At 41.7% G+C, this 19,913-nt stretch overlaps 2 protein-coding genes across 2 annotated transcripts; both read right to left on the bottom strand.

Annotated features, from left to right (window-relative positions):
* Window positions 1-3,973: 3,973 nt before the first annotated feature.
* ccndbp1 (cyclin D-type binding-protein 1) lies at window positions 3,974-13,760 on the bottom strand. The gene is made up of 11 exons (XM_030728987.1): window positions 13,603-13,760; window positions 11,785-11,844; window positions 10,892-10,971; window positions 10,347-10,428; window positions 9,128-9,224; window positions 8,553-8,626; window positions 8,132-8,208; window positions 6,506-6,765; window positions 6,134-6,194; window positions 4,656-4,702; window positions 3,974-4,420 (listed from the first exon to the last, which is right to left on the bottom strand). The coding sequence occupies exons 1-11, from the start codon at window positions 13,682-13,684 to the stop codon at window positions 4,312-4,314; spliced, it is 1,029 nt and encodes a 342-aa protein (XP_030584847.1). The 5' UTR covers window positions 13,685-13,760; the 3' UTR covers window positions 3,974-4,311.
* A 569-nt stretch (window positions 13,761-14,329) lies between these two features.
* Window positions 14,330-19,412, bottom strand: LOC115780844 (H-2 class II histocompatibility antigen, A-Q alpha chain-like). Its single transcript, XM_030730262.1, has 4 exons — window positions 19,262-19,412; window positions 17,444-17,701; window positions 15,451-15,732; window positions 14,330-14,717 (listed from the first exon to the last, which is right to left on the bottom strand). The coding sequence occupies exons 1-4, from the start codon at window positions 19,320-19,322 to the stop codon at window positions 14,596-14,598; spliced, it is 723 nt and encodes a 240-aa protein (XP_030586122.1). The 5' UTR covers window positions 19,323-19,412; the 3' UTR covers window positions 14,330-14,595.
* Between the last annotated feature and the right edge of the window lie 501 nt (window positions 19,413-19,913).

Below are 19,913 nucleotides of genomic sequence, written 5' to 3' on the forward strand. Positions count from 1 at the left end.
CTCCATGCTTCCAACAGCTGACACACTGAATGTACCGACTGTCACACCTCATGGAGCGTTGTCGTTTTCACCTTATTGTTCTTGGATAAATAAGCTGGTAAAATGTGGCTTAACTGGTGTCTCTCCTGTTATTTGTCACGGCCCTTGAGCCAGACTGTGGCACTTTTAAAGTGACTAATGGTTAATTCCTAGAAGGGAGCGCCTGATTTCCAACTGATGCTCACACCTTGCTGTTTCCTTTTAACAGCAAAAATGAGAGTTTTGAAATGTTTGAAAGTTGTTTTGTTTCTCAGAACTGAGTAGAGATAAAACTAAAGAAACCAGAAGGACACTCAGATACTACGCTGCAATAGATCCAGTACCATCCAGTGTTATAACAGGCCATTAAAAATTACTAGATCACAAAGACAAGAAATTTATTGGCTTTTAAAAACTGTAAAATACGATTTTATATTTTTATTTTAAAATGAGACCCACATGAACAAACAAACATGGGTTAAAACATGGCCTCCACCTATCGGTGCGTGAGTTAATTAAAAAAAAATCATCTTGGCAACCATCCTCGTTTTCTGTCTCGACACGCAGCAGACCGTCCTCGCCTGTAAATGCAGTCTTACACAATTAGGATGCAATTAGCTGGAATCATGTAACGCTGACTACACACTAAAACTGCCTAATACTGCATGATGTCAGGCCGTCCTGTCATTTCTTCACTATGTTTTGTCATGTTTGTGTCATCAAAAAGGCATCTTTGCTGAAACTGTGTATGGGCTGACAGTTGGGATGGGTTCATGTGCCACTGCCCAGAGAATCAGACCAACCCTGAGACAGCTCAGCCATTTAATCCATCACTTTCTCCTTTAATCTGTTAAGTTACCCGTCTCACTGTAAAACATTTATCTTTGTCTTTCTGTCACTGCAATTATTACATTATCATATAAAGTGCTTTAAACATCTTAAAAGATGCTAGTTAACTTCATCAGACTTTTTCTTTGAGCCTAGAAAATTTAGTGAATATTTAAGTCCTGCTGTGGGTTGCAGATTGTTTTATAATGATGGATGCTCATAATAAAGTTGGCCACACATCTGTCCAGCAATAACACACGGGAGGTGTGGCAGGGCATTCAGAACATCACAAACTTCAGAGGCTGTGATGTGACTGCAGGAGACCTGAGTGTGTCACTAGCAGAGGAACTTAACTGTTTCTTTGCTCGCTTTGAGATGCCTCAGGACCACCCATCTGCTCCAGTCCTGCCCCCCCCCCCCCCCCCCACCAGGCTGCACCCCACTCACTGTCCAGGAGCATGAGGTACGGCGCGTGCTCCTGGCAGTGAACCCCAGGAAGGCTACCGGACCAGACGGAGTACCTGGCAAGGTGATCAGAGCGTGTGCCCACCAGCTCACCCTGATTCTCACCAGGATTTTCAACCTCTCCCTGGCCCAAGCAGTCATCCCCCCCTGCCTAAAAACAGCCACAATCATCCCCGTGCCCAAAAGGTCATCTGTCACCAGCCTAAATGATTACCGCCCTGTGGCCCTCACACCGGTAATCATGAAGTGCTTTGAGAGGCTGGTTCTCCAGCACATCAAAGACCATCTGCCCCCCACTTTCGACACCCATCAGTTTGCATATCATGCAATCAGATCCACAGAGGATGCCATCGCTGTAGCTCTCTACTCTGTGTTGAGCCACTTGGAGCAGCAGCAGAGCTACGGTCGCATGCTCTTTGTGGATTACAGCTCAGCGTTCAACACAACCATCCCGGACATTCTCACCACCAAACTGCACACCCTGGGCCTCCCCCCTCTCACATGTTCCTGGATCAAGGACTTCTTAACCAACCGGCCCCAGACTGTGAGACTTGGCCCCCATCTCTCCTCCACCCGCACACTGAGCACTGGCTCCCCACAGGGCTGTGTGCTGAGCCCCCTCCTGTACTGCCTCTACACCCATGACTGCAGTCCGGCCCACAATAACAACCTCATCGTCAAATTTGCTGACGACACCACAGTGGTCGGACTCATCTCGAAGGGAGATGAGGCAGCTTACAGAGAGGAGGTCCTGAAGTTGACAGCCTGGTGTTCAGAGAACAACCTGGTACTGAACACCATGAAAACCAAAGAGATCATCATCGACTTCAGGAAGCACAGGACTGACCCAGCTCCCCTCTACATCAACGGCGAGCGTGTGGAGAGGGTCCACACCTTCAGGTTTCTTGGTGTCCTCATCTCTGCTGATCTCTCTTGGTCAGATAACATCACAGCTGTTATCAAGAAGGCTCAGCAGCGACTTCACTTCCTGAGGGTCCTCAGGAAGAACAACTTGGACTCAAACCTGCTGCTGACCTTCTACCACTCATCCATTGAGAGCCTGCTGACGTACTGTATCACAGTATGGTACGGCAGCTGCACTGAGGCAGACAGGGTCAGGCTTCAGAGGGTAGTCAAGACAGCACAAAGAATCGTTGGCTGCCCTCTCCCCTCCCTGATGGACATCTACACCTCCCGCTGCATCAGCAGAGCCAGGAACATCATCAAGGACAGCTCACACCCTGGCTTTTACCTGTTTGACCTGCTGCCCTCTGGCAGGCGCTACAGGTGCATCAAAGCCAGAAAAAACAGACTCAAGAACAGTTTCTTCGCCAGAGCAATCACCACCCTGAACTCTCACACTCACCCACCGTAACTGTGCAACACCCACATCTCTGTGCAATATTAGATTACTCATACTGAACAATATCTAACATTCCTATATTGTGTAATATCCAGTATTCATTCACTAGCGCAATATTCATTCACCAAGTGCAATATTCATCTTCATTTTTATATGTATGCACTTATTTAATTTTCTTACAATGTACAGATGCACCAATGTATGTATATATTTTTATAAATTCTATTTTTTGTATATTTTATACATTGTTTATTTTCTGTATATTTCTTGATTATACTAGACTATAATATTTTTATTTTTTATTTTAGAGAATTTGATTTTCTATTGCATGGCACTGAACAGGAGTGGCCCTCCTATCTCATTGTACATCCTGTATAATGACAATAAAAGGCATTCTTCTTCTTCTTCTTCTAAATTATGAAGTCAACATATGTAAATAATCCGTGATCCAAAAACTCTGCATTCAGATGAAGACTGAGGGAGACCTGAGGAGCTACACAAAAGTCCAGCATAAGATTTAAAAGAATTAATTTTAAAGCTATGCCAGTTCTGTCCAATAATTAGAGTCTGAAATGCCCCAAATCTGTCCCTTTTAAAACTTTAATATCAGCACATTTCATTTGCTGTTTACTAAGAATTAACTTTGGACAGTGAATCATACCTGTTTTTCCTGGGATGAGAGGGAAAAGCATTTTTATGGTTCATATTTATGCTGGTGGTTCTGTGGTGTAGTGGTTTATACATTCACCTAACAGATGAAACATCCCAGGTTTGATCCTTTGACGGTTGCATCAGGAGGACGCTGCAAAAGCCAAACGCGGAGCTATCCGCTGCGGTGACCCCTCGTGACCGAGGAGCAGTGAGAATCTGCACAGACTTTATTACATCCCATCATTTCAGCAACAATATATATGATGTGCAAAAAAAAAAAAAAAAAAAACCCACAAGAAGCAAATGACAATAACATTTAATTCATTATTCAGCAAAAGTCGCCAAAGGTTTGAAGAGTTGTTTAATTTGATCTTGGTTGGTGACTGTACAAACTTTTTTATGTCTCTGTCATCATTAACATGAAAGTCATCTTTCCTGCTCCATTCTGTTAGGTGGTGGTGGTGGGGTGGGGTGGGGTGGGGTGGGGTGGGGGGGTGGGGTGGGGGTGGGGGGGGGGGGGTCAAAATAAGACCAGAGGTGCTGAGGAGCGACTTTAAGATGAGGGGAAAAAAACCTGAAGTGTGAATGTAAATCAAGCTAATTTCCCAAAGGTCGTCTTCTACATTCTTCACACCACTGATTTTGTTGTATTTTGCTTTACAAGTTTGAGCTGAGCTGTTGTTTAATGAACATGAAATAAAAAACAAATGTTTCCTTCTGGTTTCTTGGTGTTGAGAACCTGAAACACTAGCACAACCATTTCTGAGGCAGGTTGGTTGTGTGTGTCAAGTGTTGCTCATCTGTACAGATTCAATTTACGAATGTTATGTTATGCAGCTTGTGTCCTTCTCATGCAAAATAATCCTCTTAATCACTGATCGACACGTGTCGGTACTTGTTTCACCATCCATCCAAAATGCATAAACACACATTCCTCATAAAGGCACCACAAAACACAACAGAAACACTATAACTGCACACACACACTAGCTGTCCTGCTCAATGATGTCTTTGGTTTTCTGCAGGTTGTGATCGACAGCTCCATCTAAGAACTGAACCCAGGTCAGCTCTGACTCTCCACACACGTGACAGGACCTGGAGGGGTCGCGACAAAGATAAACAGAGTCAATACACAATAAGACCAGATAAGATCAGAATTTCAGATACTCGAGCCACCTGTTTCTCAAACACACACCCAACAGCTGAGGGAAACTGGCTTCCCATCCTCCACAAGTGGTTCCAGCAGAAAGAAAATATGTTTCTTACTTTCCTTTCTTTTTAAACCTTCTGATGATAACCCAATAACTTCACTGCAGCGACAAAATCTTACCTGATGATTTCCAGAACTTTCTTTAAAAGTGCTGCTAATTTACACACCTGTGAAGAAAAACAGGTTCATCAGGTTAGAGTCCGGTCTCAGAGTCTTTACATCCTTACTTTTAGTCATATACAGCATATACAACGCTACAGTGTTGGATGGACACACAGACACAGACACAGACACACACAGACACACACACTTTTATCCCCCTGAGACCGTATGTTCTCTGTAGTGGGCATAAAAACTGTTAAACTGGAAGGTGTTTTCCCCTCAGGAGCATTTATCGCTCACGTTTCAAACTCCTCTAAAAACTCTCTTTCATACATCTTTTTTTGCTAATATTGGATCTGTATGATGTCAGAGATTGGATATTCTTACTAAGCTCACCTCAGGCACACAGTTATGTCCCAAAGCACAGAAGTCCCACTGTCTAAACCTTCTGTTTGCAAAGTGTGGCCAATCAGAAGAAAGTTGGGATAAAAGGAGAAATTAAATAAACTGCCTTGCTTTTGACAGACGAAGTTGCACCAACGTCCATAATATAATAAATAAGGATTGTTTTAAACTGTGAATCATCAAGTTTACACTAGCAGAGTCAAAAAAAAAAATGAAATGAGGACAACAGGTCTCTTTAAAAGTGTAATTTCAATGCATTTGAATTGTTTAGTAAAGGCCCAGCCTGAGCTGTGTTGTGTGTATTGGAAAAAGAGTGGGAACTGAAGCACAAATGCTTTTTTTTTAGGGCACCTGGAGTTCAGATTACAATTTTTCATCTGGTCTGAGAATCACTGTGTCAGATTGGGCAACTTTCCATGACTAAGTGACACGACAGACTTCATGTGTTGAACTTATCAAACTTTCTTTCACAAAATGAATGATGTCAGCAGGAGGGAGAGGCAAGCCAGCGACGACATACCTCGCCTACCCCAAATTTGCTGATATTACGCTGCAATAAACGCCCCCTGATGTCATCACACTCCATCAGGTTGGTGTCAGTTGCATGTGACTGGCTTTATTTCTTACTCTACAGGAGTGAGTCATTTTTTTGACCCCATAATTTTCTGCATTATAAATAAAACTGAATTGAATATTTTAGTTTTCACGTGCACCAAACTGCCATGTTTAACTAAATGATACACTGCTCTTGGCTGGACTTGGACTTTTTTATTGTATTCTAATGTGCATGCAGATCACTGGCACTCTGTAGTTCTTTACATTATTGATAAGCTGCCCTGATCAAATAGCTGCAGCCTCCTGTGAACAATGATCAACTAAATTTAAAAGCCTTTCTATGCACATGTGACAACAACACAGGCCCGATAGTAATCAGGCTTTGAGTAAGCCGCCTCTCGTCTTAAACTCTCTTATCGCTAACATACAAACATTTGCAGCTTTTAAAAAAGGTCAAAATTTTTTCAGATGATTGTCTTTGTGAAGTTTTGATCAGAGCTGTTCATAATCCCATTGTGTGAAAGTGTGTGTCTTACATGGGTTTCAACCCCACTGTAGTCCATGGGTGGGTAGAGGCAGAGGGCCAGATCATCAACGCTGAGGAGAAAAGACACAGATTAGTCTGTGGGACTCATTTAAACCTTGCTACAGAAAAATATTTTAACTATTTATGATCCCAATCATATTTTTATTCTTGTAGCATAATGACTGAAAACCATTTTAGAACATCTGCATTAGATTAAGAAGTGCAAACATTCAGGTTCTAACTGCTGCAAAATTAGTAGCTTTTACTTCTACTAGTGCAGAAGTCTTGACCCCCGTGTGTGTGTGTGTGTGTGTGTGTGTGTGTGTGTGTGTGTGTGTGTGTGTGTGTGTGTGTGTGTGTGTGTGTGTGTGTGTGTGTCTACCCGGGGCTGATTTCCTTGCTGATGTCAGCCAAGTCGTCGAGCTGGGACACGTTCTGAGGTGTGCTGAAGTCACCGTTGGCTCTGACAGCCGATGAAAGCTTTCTCAAACAAGCCAGCGACGCTTTCATCAGGCCCTGGCACGCACCGATCACCCGCCTATCCTTCTCTGACCAGTATGTGTCCTGGTTGCCTCGGGGTTCGTCTCCCTCCTGATCATCATCGAGGATGTCGTCAAAGGGGTCCTGAGCCTCAGATAACGCCTGATAGGATTTGATATTTTTGCCATTATTATTGTTATGAAAAGTAAAAGTAGACCAAAACCGTGCCGGGCTGAAAGCATGTTTATTATTTCAGCTGTAACGTTGGAGCCCGTGGGGACTGACTCCCTTTCATCAGCCGGCTTCGAGTGCACTTTTCAGCATTTCTGCATTGGCTTCATTTTTCTAAAAAATAATAAAATTAAGCTTCTAAAACAGAACTATTGATCCGTCTGCCTTTTTGAAATAACACCCTGGTTATAAAGACTGCAGCCAATATGAAATTCACAGTGTACATGTGTGTACACCTGTGTGTGTATGTGTGTGTATCAGTGTTAATTTCGTTGACGAAATATTTTCGTCATAGTTTTCGTCGACGAGCCTTTTTTTCGTGATGTTAACTAAAATTAAAACTACCTAAAAGGATAAAAACGATAACAAAATTAATTGACACTTTCGTCAACGAATGAAAACAAGATGAAAATGCTTGGCAGGGACGACATCCAATCAGAACTGATTTAATTTTGTGACAGGGCGGGACAAGTTAGGAAAACATCCAATCAAACGCACAGATGCACAAATTTGCTCTAAACCCGGGAAGGACAAACTAGCCTGTGATTGGTCGTTACTTCCGGTAGAATTAACTTATGTAAACAACGTCAGCAGGGAGAAAGAGAAGAGTCGATGTATGGACACATTTGTCCTTTAATACTGTGACAAACAAAATGATGTGTAAACCATGTGGGGCGACTATCTCGGGTAAAAACACCACAAATCTTAAAGACATCTGCAAACCAGTCACCCAGATCTCCATGCAAAGGTCAGCATTTTAATGTCATGCAGGGTAAAGTGTTTTTCCCAGTTTGTGTTTAGAGAAAATCTCCACACCGCGGTGGATTAGCCTTTATAATCTTAGTCCTGAACACTGCCCTGTACCTGTCAGAGCGTCCTGCTGTAAAACGCTCGGATTATCTCAGTGAGGTGGTGTTAATGATCAGGTGTGTGGGAAGCAGGTGAAACACTAATGTTAATATTATTAATAATATTCCATAACTTTTAATAAATGTTTAATTTTGTGTAAGTGTGTATAATGACTAATTCAAGGGAACTGAAGAAAAAGCATTTACATTTTTCACTCTTTATATTTTAGTCGACTAAATCCACTGTAGATTTAGTCGACTATATTCTTACCATAATTCTTGACTAAAACTATTCAGATGACTAAATTATGACTAAAACTAAATCAAAATTTGCTGTCAAAATTAACACTGGTGTGTATGTGTGTGTGTACACCTGTGCGTGTATGTGTGTGTGTACACCTGTGCGTGTATGTGTGTGTGTACACCTGTGCGTGTATGTGTGTATATACCTGTTCAATTTCCTCTTTGGCGTCTTTCACAACTCCAGTCTGGGAGGTCAGAACCCTGACCACTGCTGCCTTATTATCTGTAGAGCATCAATACACTTGTTATTAAAGCCTCGTTAAACTTTGAGGGAAATTAACACCAACAGACCCGTACCCTTATTTTTTATTTCCTGTTCCAGGTAAAACACTCCTCTGACACTGAGATATCAAAATCTGTGGATAAAGCTACATCCTCAATGTGGACAATTCGACTGGTTTTGATGAAGCAGGTTATGATAGTGACACACCTGCCTGTGGTTAGACTGGAGCAGCATCCCCACCTGCAGGCTGACAGCAACACTCCTCCAGCTGCTTCTCATACCAGTATGAATTTCACTACCCTAAAGTGCCTTCTTTTGGTTTTGACCTCGTCAGGTCAACTGACCTTTTGACAACTGAGAGAAATGGTCGCAGGCAGACCACACCCCTCCTGTTGACATTAGCTGTTCCTGGCTCAGACTGGAGGAAACAGAAAGAGGAACATAAAGAAACACAACTTACTGTCTTTGTTTCGCTGAAACCACAAACAGCATCTCCTAAATCTGAAGCTTTCATAAATGTTTACTGCTGGAGCTGCTTGAGCAACAAAGTGTACATATATAATCTATTTTTGGTTTGTGGGTTTTCCCTGCAAAGTGTAGTTTTGGTGCCACCTGTAGAAGTTATAAAGGATTCAGTATACCAGACTTTGTTGTTCATCAAATGGTCAGAAATGACAGAAACATGATCGATTTCTGAAAAATAAGGTTATACAGACGCCATAGTGACACTACTAAATGTAACCCACTCGTGTTTATGCATGTAATCGCAGCCAGGAGAGATCCTGTTTCATGTCAAAGGGAAAACTGATCCATTCATTCACCTTGTTTTTACCTCATAATCAATTAAAGCCCAAATTAAAATCTGCCCAGCTCTGATGTCATGTAAAACCCTGGGTTTGTGAGACTGTGGTGCGTGTACCTCTCCGCAGGTGAGCTCATTATGACCTCCACCAATTGTACGACTCCCTCCAGAACCTCGACGGTGGCGTCTCTGACCTGCCGGCGCAGAGTCAGCCCTGAGACACGGAGAGGACAGAAGCTCGAAACACTGTGACAACCTGAAGCTGGCCTGTTTACTTCGAATCAGTTCACAACAGCAGACACCATAAATGTTGGCAGCACTGAGAGAGAGTTGTGATTGTTGGTGTACGTAGTTTTTATTTATTGGTTCTTAACTATTAAATCACTTGACTGTGTGGAATTAGACCGGACGACTCCCAGATACAGAAAAGGATTTTATGGTGTTCAGACCAAATGTGATTACACACAATGAAGAGGGCTTGAAGAACAGTATGCAAAAAGGTAGGTCTCTTATAAGTTCAGAAACTGTGTTAGCATTACTTAATTCCAGTTTTTGGTTGTACTTCAGATGATGGAGCAGCTGTAAGCAGGATGCACTGATCCAGTGTTTTCCACTATGATTCAGATCCCTCAGTTTCAGGTATCTACTGATAGCAGCAGTAATAAAATAAGCACTGAAAACAGGACCAAGTTTAAAAAGAAAAACAAAATACATATTCATGTTATTAAATATATCTGCGTTTATTTTAGCTTGGTATGAGAGTCATTAGGCTGCTCCACACTGCTGTTGCGATCCAGTGGAGTCATGGATCGGCCTCTCCAGAGCCGGACCTCAACATTAGTGAAGCAGTGCAGGATCATCCTGACAGAGAACAGCATAAAAGGCAGAAACATCCAAAGAAGAGCTCTGGATGTTCTCCTGAACTGTTCCTGCAGACTGCTTAGACACATTATAAGAAAGCGTTCAGGCTGTGCTGAAGAATAAAGGTGGTCACACCAAATACTGACTTTCAGTTTTGTTGGAAGTACACAAACTCTGTTTTGGCCTTAAATGCTGTATTTCCACACATCTTTCAATAAATCGCCGCACCCATTTCCCAAAAAACTGAGGGGTGAGTCAAGGCTTGTGTCGGTGCTACAGTACTGCAGTAAACACAGAACAATACAGGACTGAACTGAACAGACTGGCCCACAGACTGTCACCGATACCCGCCCCCGACCGATATCCGAATGGTGCGTGCCTATATTTGGGGACTGTGTAATGGCCCAAAACACAGAATGCAGTGTAGTGTGTTTGCCCCGCTGGTCTGAACACACTGCTGCTCACAGGTTGTTACCTTGGCTCTTAGGCAGCCAGTAATACACTGTAGACAGAGTGAGGATGCTCTTCATGATGGACTCTGCCAGCTTCTCTCCATCCTGCAGAGTGTGGAGGAAAAACATGTGTTGGTCTTTAACAGAAGCTTTGTGCAGAAATTCAAGAGCTTGAGAAAAATGACAATAATTTCTGACTCTAGTGTGAACAGGACATCCAGATATGCTAGAGTCACCATCTTATTATGCTGCTATCTGGAAACAAATAGCACCTTTAATTGCCCCTTGATTTTACCGTTTGAAATATGCTCATTAAACTTTATTATATAAACATAAACTTTATTTATCCAGTTTGTAACTGTCTTTGTTACAGCGAGCAAAAATTAAGCTCAACACAAAAATAATAAAATAGCTTCAAAAGGTTGAATTATAGAAAACTAAATAAAATAAAACACAAAATATTTGTTAAGTGCAGTGGTAAGAGCTCAGCTCACATCATCATCACCATCATTATTTATTATGTCTGCACTATAATCAAACTCAGTGAGGAAGCTGAGCTCAGTCTGACCTGCTGTGATGGCAGAGGAGCTTTGGAGAAGGCCAGGCTGAGTTTAGTGGCTTCCTGGGACACGGCCTTCACTGCCTGGTCTGAGGACAAGGGGACAGTTGCATTATATAACAACAAGACACTTTTTTAAAGAATATAAACTATTATCAAATATGTGAAACAAGAAGCACTCCAACACTGTGAATCTCCATGAGGCAGCTCAGCATTTCCTCTTAAGGGAACAGTGTTGCATTTTGTATATTAATGTTTTGTTTTCTTTGATCTTTTTAAACAGACTTTAAGTTTGTAGAGTGATGACACAAACATAGTGTCGGAGCAGGTCATGGATCCTGATTTGTAAATAATGACATGAACATCTTGAGCTTATTATATAATATTATACTAAACTAAGCAGGCAGCTCAGCCTCTTTCTCTTGACACTTTCATTGAAGATAAAACACATTTTGGGGTCAACTTGAAGGAAAGGCAGATGTGAAATGTAAAAGTGAGGTCAGAGGTCAAATGTGGCATGATATTTGGATGCAAGCTATAATGTGATACTTAGAATTCCCACATACCAGTATCATTTCCTAAATGTTGCCAGTACAAACAAAGGCAGCAGAATTTTAAAGAGTTTTAAAGATAAAGGACATTTTATGAAAGTTTGACCTTACTTGACCTTGAAGAAGAGGTCAGAGGTCCGGTGTAAAATGATACTTAGAATCCCCTTATATCACTCCCAATATACCTATATGTTGTCAAAACAAACAATGGCCATAAGAAACATTATTATCACTTTGACCTTCAGATCAATCTATTCATCTTGAAGGAGAGGTCAGAGGTCAAATGTGATATGATATCCTAAATCATTCAGGAGCTGAATCTGTAGCAAGAGGAGAAAAATGACACTCAACTCAAAGTGTCCCAGAAGTTGGAGAGGTTGAATGCTCCATCGGACTCATTTGATTCTCCATCTGTGAGGAGCAAAAATCAATTTATAGAAATATGGCATAGTTCTAGTTCTTAAGGCACAGTGCAGAGAATTATTCTTCTTTCAGCTGCTGTCGACACAGCAGATCATCGTCCTCCATCTCACCCTACAGCCAGCACCCTCCTCTGTCACACCAACCCTCTGCACGCCCTCCTTCACTACATCCATGAACCTTCTGTGGTCTTCCTCTTCTCCTCCTGCCCAGCAGCTCCATCTTCAACATCCTTTCTCCAATATATCCGCTGTCTCTCCTCTGACTTTGTCTCTAAACTGCTCAGCCTGAGCCGTCCCTCTGATGGACTCATTTCTAATCCTGTCAATCCTGCTCACTCCCAGTGAAAATCTTAACATCTTCAACTCTGCCACCTCCAGCTCGGCCTCCTGTCTCCAAACCGTACCCCACGGCAGGCCTCACTACCTTTTCTTTCACTCTAAATCACCCCTGACACTCATCTCCACCCGCTCCACCCTGCCTGCACTCTCTCCTTCACCTCTCTTTGGATGACTGACCCCAGGTAATTAAATTACCTTCATTGTTGCCAAAGTGTAGACAATTATTTTCAGTAAAAACAAAGACTAATGACTAAAGTTACTTAAATAATATAAATTGTTTAACTTGTTTCATTCTAACTACTGAAATATGAGAATTTGCTTCTTTTAGTTGTTTTAAATCATTGTCAAATGGATCTATGGTCAAAAAACAGCATTTGAAAACATCTCCGTAGCTTGATCAGACTCATTTCCTTTACCTCATCTATTAAAGGAAATGAGTCTGAGTTACACTGTGGAAGAGAGCCAGAGATTAATAATAACTAATGATTAAATGCAGAGTGGTGTATAAACAGAGTAAAAAGAGGTGAATGAAAAGAACCAGTGCATCATGGGAACCCCCAGCAGCCTTGGCCTATTGGAGCATATATAAGGGAGGGTTCAGGGTCACCTGATCCAGCCCTAACTATAAGCTTTATCATAAAGGAAAGTTTTAAGCCTAATCTTAAAAATAGAGAGGGTGTCTGTCTCCTGAATGTCTGAATGTTTGGATGATGAAAATAAAGTACGTATTTGGGATTTTTGGCAGTAAATACAGACTATGGTTGTTCTTCATTTATGTTTGTATTTTATAGACTGCAGTAATCTTAGCAAACCTTCATTTTTAGTATTAAAAGTGGTTGATATTGTCTATTTTAATCTTCTTCATCTTCCAGCTGTACACCCTTTTGTAAAAGCAAACTTTTATATTTTATTTCCTGCCCAAACACGCTGTCAGTAGTTTTTGTTCAGAAAACTGACTCATGAAACAAATTGCCGAGTAACTGAGTAACACTGAGGGGGTCTGATGTCCCCCTCAGCCGGACATCAGACCCCCTCAGTGTTTGTTATCCCTTCAGTTGAGGGATAACAAACAGAAAAGCCCCACAAACTAAAGTCACAGAGTCCGTTTTCTACAAAAAACTGTTCGTGAATACCTCGATAAAGGCGCTAGAGCAGAAATAACAAGCATGATCACGCAATAAACTCCAAAATAGTGTTTATTTCTGTAAACTAAACGGACTTAACTCCCGCGTTTGTCTGCTAACAAACAGCAGTCCTTAAAAATGTTAAACTTGTTCACCGAAAAACTCAATATAAAGAAAAAGTTCATGCTAATTAATGCTAGCACATACGTTAGCGCATTTAGCTAGCTTAACATAAAGTGGTTGGTTACGCGGTTAAAATCAGACTGATAACGTGTCATATTTACCTCTGACTCGGTCTCTGATACACTGGATTGAGTTGACCAGATTTCGTAAAGCCACATTTCCACCACAGCTATCGGCACTCATGTCGCTAAAGTTTGTTGACAGCGTCACTTGCGTGTTGTGGAACTACAGAAGGAAAGGATGTTGACATGGGGGCAAATATAAATGAAACAACGGCGCTGCTTCCTGTTAACTAGGCTGCAATTAAGTCGAAAGCGCAGCAGAGGGCGCAAGCGAGCTAGAATTCAATAATTATTGAATAAGTACTAACACCTGCTTTAAAACAAACAAACAAACAAACAAACAGCAAAACTTTAGTTCGTAAGATTTTGCTTTATTTTGGTGTAAATCCTCAGCAGGAAATGCAAACACGTCCACATCTGTGTGTAGGCCTGTGTGTTATAAAGGCACATCACATAACAACCCCAGGCCCAATGATTTATTAAAAATTAAAAAATATTAATTAATACCACATCAGTCGTGTGAAAAACAAACTGTAAATACATTCATTATTAATACATTCATGGAGATCATGAGCTACATCAAAAGGAGCCAGTTGAGGTGGATAGGGCGTCTGACTACGATGCCTCCTGGGTGCCTCTTGGGTGAGGTGTTCCGGGCATGTCCTACCAGGAGGAGGCCCCGGGGCAGACCCAGGATACGTTGGAGAGACTATATCTCTTGGCTGGCCTGGGAACCCCTTGGGGTCCCCCCGGAGGAGCTGGAGAAGGGGGCTGGGGAGAGGGAGGTCTGGGCTTAGGCTGCTGCCCTCGACCCGACCCCAGATAAGTGGAAGAAGATGGATGGATGGATGGATGGATGGATGGACAGGTGGGTGGATAGATGGAGAAGTTATATTTAAGTATAAAATAAGGGATTTTGCAGGTAGATTTAAAAGACTGCCACATAAGAAAATAAATAAAAGAAACAATAAGAATAATAAAATAAAAATTAAAAAGAAGATGATTGAGCTTCACTTAGTAAATTTGAAGACATTAATTTGACTGCTTGGTGAAAAAGAAGACTCCGGTCCCGAATCCCATCAGGCACAAAACCATACTCACACCGAAGAACACGGCAGCAGGACTCACACCGCTCCTCTCCTTTACCTTCAGCTCTGCAGATTAAACAAGAATAAATAAATAAATACAAATGTATGTTGTTTCAGCCAGAATATGAAAATGGAACCTGTTTACATCCAAGAGAAAAGGCCTCCTTGTGTCTGTGCTAATTCTACGACTGCTGCTATTTAAGGTAATCAGGGGAAGCCAGGTGATTTTTTTTTTTATAGAATCTGCAAAGGGAGGATTATGGTGGCTGATGTGAGCAAAACATTTATCACAATAAACAGATATCTCTGTATGAATACAAAGAATCTGCTGGCAAAGATTTTGATATTGGAAGCTTCATGCTTTCCATTAATGGTTCAAGCTCCAAAATCACATCTGAACAGGCTTTGTTTGCACGCAGGTAAAAGTATGAAAAACAACAACAGACAATCCATCTGCTGAAACTCAGCCCAGAAAATGCTGGTTTTTACCTGGAGATGACTTCGCTTTTCATTAGCCTTTTAAAATTGATCTACATTCAGTAACAGTGACCAGCGCAGAGAACAGGAAATCCTGTCCTGGATCTCCTCTGGCTGAATCAAAAGCCCAAAATATTGGGATGGTGGCTTTGGTTTTAGGTTGTTGTGCACGCCAACAACCAAAGCTGTTTACACTGGTCACTGAGGCACACTGGACTCAGTGCAGCTGAGTGTGAAAGGCTTCTTTCTGTTTGTCTCACCTGCCTGCGCTTCTACTTCAATCCTCCTTATTTATATCTTTGACACTACAACAGTATCCTACCCCAGCTCTTGCTGACAGGCACTTGTGCAGCTTGATGCTCCACCTTGCAGGAATAATAGTCTCCAGGCTGTGGCGAGAAAATTAGTGTAGAAATCCTGTGGAAGGTCCCGTCTCTGTTGTGGCGATAACGTAGGTTTGATATCCCCTCTGTGACCTCCACGCCATTCTTGGTCCATGTGAAGTTGACGGTGGGCGGGTAGAAGTGATTGGCCACACAAAAGAGAGTGTTGACCACACTGACCTCCGCCTCATACCGGGTATAGAAGTAGATGTCAGGAGCACCTGGTCAATAAGAAATACATTTCACACCTTCAGAGCAAGAACATGCCCCCAAAACATGAACTTAACCACAGTGAGAGTAAATAGCAAATTAACAGACATTTGCCAAATATGCTGGTGCCTGAGGGTATTTTAATATTTTACAGAGACTATTACCATCAATAATGCCAGTGGCAGCCAGAGGCACTGCTAAGGGTGCTGCAGCTTCTCTGTTATCATCACTCTGCAGTTTACAGGTTTACACCAATGTTATCACAATTAACTAAAACCAAACCATCCATCCACTTAATCTGTTCAGGGTCGCTGGAGCCTATCCCAGCTGACGTAGGGCAAGAGGCAGGGTGCACCTGTACAGGTCGCCAGCCTGTCGCAGGGCCAACACAAAAAGACAGACAAACATGAACACATTCATTCACACCTATGGACAATTTAGAGTAGCCAATTAACCTAACCCCACTAAGTGCATGTGTTTGGACTGTGGGAGGAAGCCGGAGTACCCGGAGGAAACCCACGCAGACACGGGGAGAGCATGCAAGCTCCACACAGAGAGGCCCGGGCCAAGGTGGAGTCGAACCCAGGCCTTCCAGATGGTATTCTAACTGTGAGGCAGCGGTGCTAACCACATGTGTCATTGTATCATTGTGAACCCCTTAAAACTGCCACTGAATAAAAAGGCTGAAACTAATAGAGACTATAAATACCATAAATATAAATAAATGTAACAATAAAAACTAAGCTAAAAAGACCTTGTAAACAATTTGAGACTACAGTTGATTGGTTAGTTGAGTTTTGAGCAGAATTTTTTATAATTATGTTGAATAAAAATAGAGAAAAATGAAATATAAATAAAAAGGTGCGTGTCGGCAGACAGAATCACAGCAAAAGTAAAGCTTACATGGAAACAATCGGGACACTGATGGTGTTATTATTCTGTAGATATTACACTGTGCAATCAACAGAGTAATAATGCTAAAATGCTCAATCGACAGTTTAATTTAATCTGTGCTAAGAAGCAGAATCGAATATCCAGCAGGACGTTATTATAATTCACAGGGATAATTGGCTGGATTTAACAGAAATGATTTAAACCTGTGCTAACCTGCAGAATTTTTTTTATTCCCATTTGACCCTCTTTAAGTTTTGTTATTCAACATCATCATAATCATCATCATCATCTCTATTCTCCAGCTGGACTCTGAGAGAAAACCCAAACCTGCAGAATGAGGCAGCTGTTCTCTGCGAGTTTGTCGCCTTTCATATTGCATCTAATCGTCTTTCTATAATTGTTAAGAAAACACCGGCTACAGCAGCACTAGTTACAGAGGTCTGTTTATGGAAGGAGACAGCCTCAGAGTTGTTTAAAAAAAAGCCACCACTGTAACACAAGTTTCAAGCTAATTTAATAGCATATAATTACATTTCAAAGGTGATTCTGTCTCAATATATTTTTCAAGCCAGAGAGAAGGTCAATGATTAGCTGTCTAATTAAGGCTGCACCAGTCTAGCACCTGCCTGGAGCACTTAGTTTCAAAGCAGCTATGTGTAAGTAAGTCACAGGAAAGAGATATATTTTTAACCCAGTATGTGCTGTCTTAATTCTTTCTGCTTACATCTGCTTTCAGTTGGATTATCAGTGTTCTTTCTTCCCCTCTCTCAAAGATCAGGGTGAGACAAATGAATGTTTGTTTGCAGTGAAGTGTGCCAGGATCAGTACCTTGCCGTGGGGGAGCACCAGGATCTGCTTTTTTCGCTTTACCCAGAACGCTGTGACAGTGCGCCGTGCTGGCTTTGGCGATTTCATAAGCCCTTTTCTGGATGTCTTTCACAGGTTGCGGCAAGTGAGGTATCGCCCACACTACTTCTTTCTTGTTGAAATCGGCATACGCAACCACATCGTCATCAATAACAATGTCTACCCGCACATCATCGGATTCATAGCATCCATAAATGTAGTGGAAGTCGTGGGACTGTGCTGAAAAGAAGAAGGTGCCAAATTTTTGAATGATGGAAGCAGTTCAAACATTCAACATGCTGATTTTTCCAACCTTAACTACACCTCACAGCCTGGGGGGGTATTTTTGCAGTTGCTTCAGAGGCTCTGTCCCTCTGTATGTCCTAATTTGTTATAAAAGAATAGTCTGACATTCTGGGAAGTCCCCAACACTCGTGTGTAATTATGACTTAGCTTTAAAATATCTGACAGCACTACGGCCACACTATGATCTGGCTCTGCAGGTACTCGAGAAGACCCGAGAGGAAGCTGGAGTTCCAGCCCAAGAAGGAATCTGACACATAACCCTCAAAATGACATGTTTCAACATGTTCACATCCCTGGGAATCAAATATTGCCATTATACATTATATTAATGCTGTGTGCTATCATCACAGACATACAGTGTGCAAACGCTGTCCTTTGGTGCCAGAGCTTTACACACCGGTCATAGATACTGGAAGCCATGAGACTCCAGTCAGGTCTGTGCTTTGACTCTCTTTATTTTTGCTCACTGTTTCCTCTCCCTTAGACTTATTTTTTACTTTCAGTTTTATTTATATAGGGCATAAATCCCAACAACCAGCCACCTCAAGGCTCTTTATATTATTACAGATAAAAGCCAACAGTCAAAACGACCCCCTGTGAGTAAGCTCCTGGCCACAGTGGGAAGGAAAAACTCCCTTTAAACAGGAAGAAGTTTCCAGCAGAACTAGGCTCAGGGACTGACTGAGGTACTGCTGAGTTTAACAAAACAATAAATCAAATAACACATTTACTGAGTGTCCATATGTGAGTAGCTAGGAGTGATAGACCTGCCGTCCCATAGATACAAACAATGGACAGCGTGTTTGTATCTATGGGATGGCACCTGCTTTGATAACATTTCAGTATTTGACACCCAGGGAATGAGGATGGGCTGGTTATCAATTTTTATGTAAATAGTGAGCTCCAGTATTGCCAATAGGTTTAATTTGTAACCTTCAGGCAGACCTTGGTTAGCTGTTTTCCCTTGTTTGCAGCTCATCATATCTTAACTTAAGCTAACAGGCTCCAAAGAGGTGCACTATGAGGCAAGATTAATGGTTAATGTCAAGGTTAAAGTCAGAGTCAGAGACACTGCGGTAACTTAGGCTGAGCATGTAACCTGGTCAGGAGCACCAGGCTTTCACTGATTTTTAAAACATCAAATTTAACGAGCAGTGGCTGAACACAGACTACAGCGAGACTTGAAACTGTTGGTGTTCAGCAGACATTTCCTGACAAAGACATATTTAAATTCAACTTCTTGTTTTTTTCTTCCTCTCATATTTTCACCTGCTGAAGCACAGCTCTATACTTAAACTTTACCTTTAATTATTGTTCACTAACTGTGCCTACTGATACATATTTCTAATGGAGACCACCTATGCAACAATAACTGGAACTTAAACTACAAACATCTACATGAAGACTTTTTTAATCTACAGGATATTTCCACTTTCTGCTAGCTGAGTTACTCACAAAAAGCCACGTGAAGTCAAGTGACAGTTACAGCCTTACTTGATGTGAGTCCACAAACAGCTCCAGTGCTTAGTATCAGTGCGATCACAGAAAGAGCCATCCCTGTTAGAAGGCTTGCATTTGAGCAGCAGCTCCAAGCAGAAACTGCACAGTGTCAGCGACGGGCCAGATCTGATTACATCTCTGTTGCCGGGCAGAGTGGGAAGCTGGGGGTAAGCTCTCCAGAGGAATAAAAAGTAAAATGAGAAGTGAAACTAAAAAAATAAAGCTGTTAAAGTTTAACAACATTGTGTTTGAACTGTTATAAAACTCCTTTCTCTCTAAGTATGGGTCTCTTTGTTTGGTTAGAAGAACACGTTGCTGTTACCATGTAGCCATTACTGTTTTATGTCACAGAAAATATGGTGAAATTATGAATTATGTCGTTAAAATATTTAGTCTGTGAAACACTTTGACAGTTGTCAAACATGATTATATTTACACAATAATACATATAATGCAGCAGGCATTTCAGTGTATTGTCTCATCAGGTGCAAATTTAATAATGTGCTACTTTGTCTAATTTAGGCCCATCATAAAAAGAAATATTGGACATTTAAGTCAAGTCTGCTGTGCTGGATGTTGTTTATCGTATTTATTGTAGCCACTGCAATGCTGGATGTTATTACTGTATTCCAGATGTGCTCTAGCT

This window comes from Archocentrus centrarchus, chromosome 5 (assembly GCF_007364275.1).
Source record: "Archocentrus centrarchus isolate MPI-CPG fArcCen1 chromosome 5, fArcCen1, whole genome shotgun sequence".
In the NCBI taxonomy this organism is placed as follows: Eukaryota; Metazoa; Chordata; class Actinopteri; order Cichliformes; family Cichlidae; genus Archocentrus; species Archocentrus centrarchus.

Bases quoted from the DNA above. Each gene is read 5' to 3' on its own strand.
- ccndbp1 (XM_030728987.1), bottom strand. From the start codon at position 13,684: ATGAGTGCCGATAGCTGTGGTGGAAATGTGGCTTTACGAAATCTGGTC. The intron at 9,225-10,346 runs GTAACAACCTGT...TCCGTGTCTCAG, and splicing joins CTGGCTGCCTAAGAGCCAAG to GGCTGACTCTGCGCCGGCAG. The intron at 6,766-8,131 runs GTATATACACAC...AAATCCTATCAG, and splicing joins CCAAAGAGGAAATTGAACAG to GCGTTATCTGAGGCTCAGGA.
- LOC115780844 (XM_030730262.1), bottom strand. From the start codon at position 19,322: ATGGCTCTTTCTGTGATCGCACTGATACTAAGCACTGGAGCTGTTTGT. The intron at 17,702-19,261 runs GTAAGGCTGTAA...TCTTCTTTTCAG, and splicing joins TGTTTGTGGACTCACATCAA to CACAGTCCCACGACTTCCAC. The intron at 14,718-15,450 runs GTAGGATACTGT...TTTAATCTGCAG, and splicing joins GCCTGTCAGCAAGAGCTGGG to AGCTGAAGGTAAAGGAGAGG.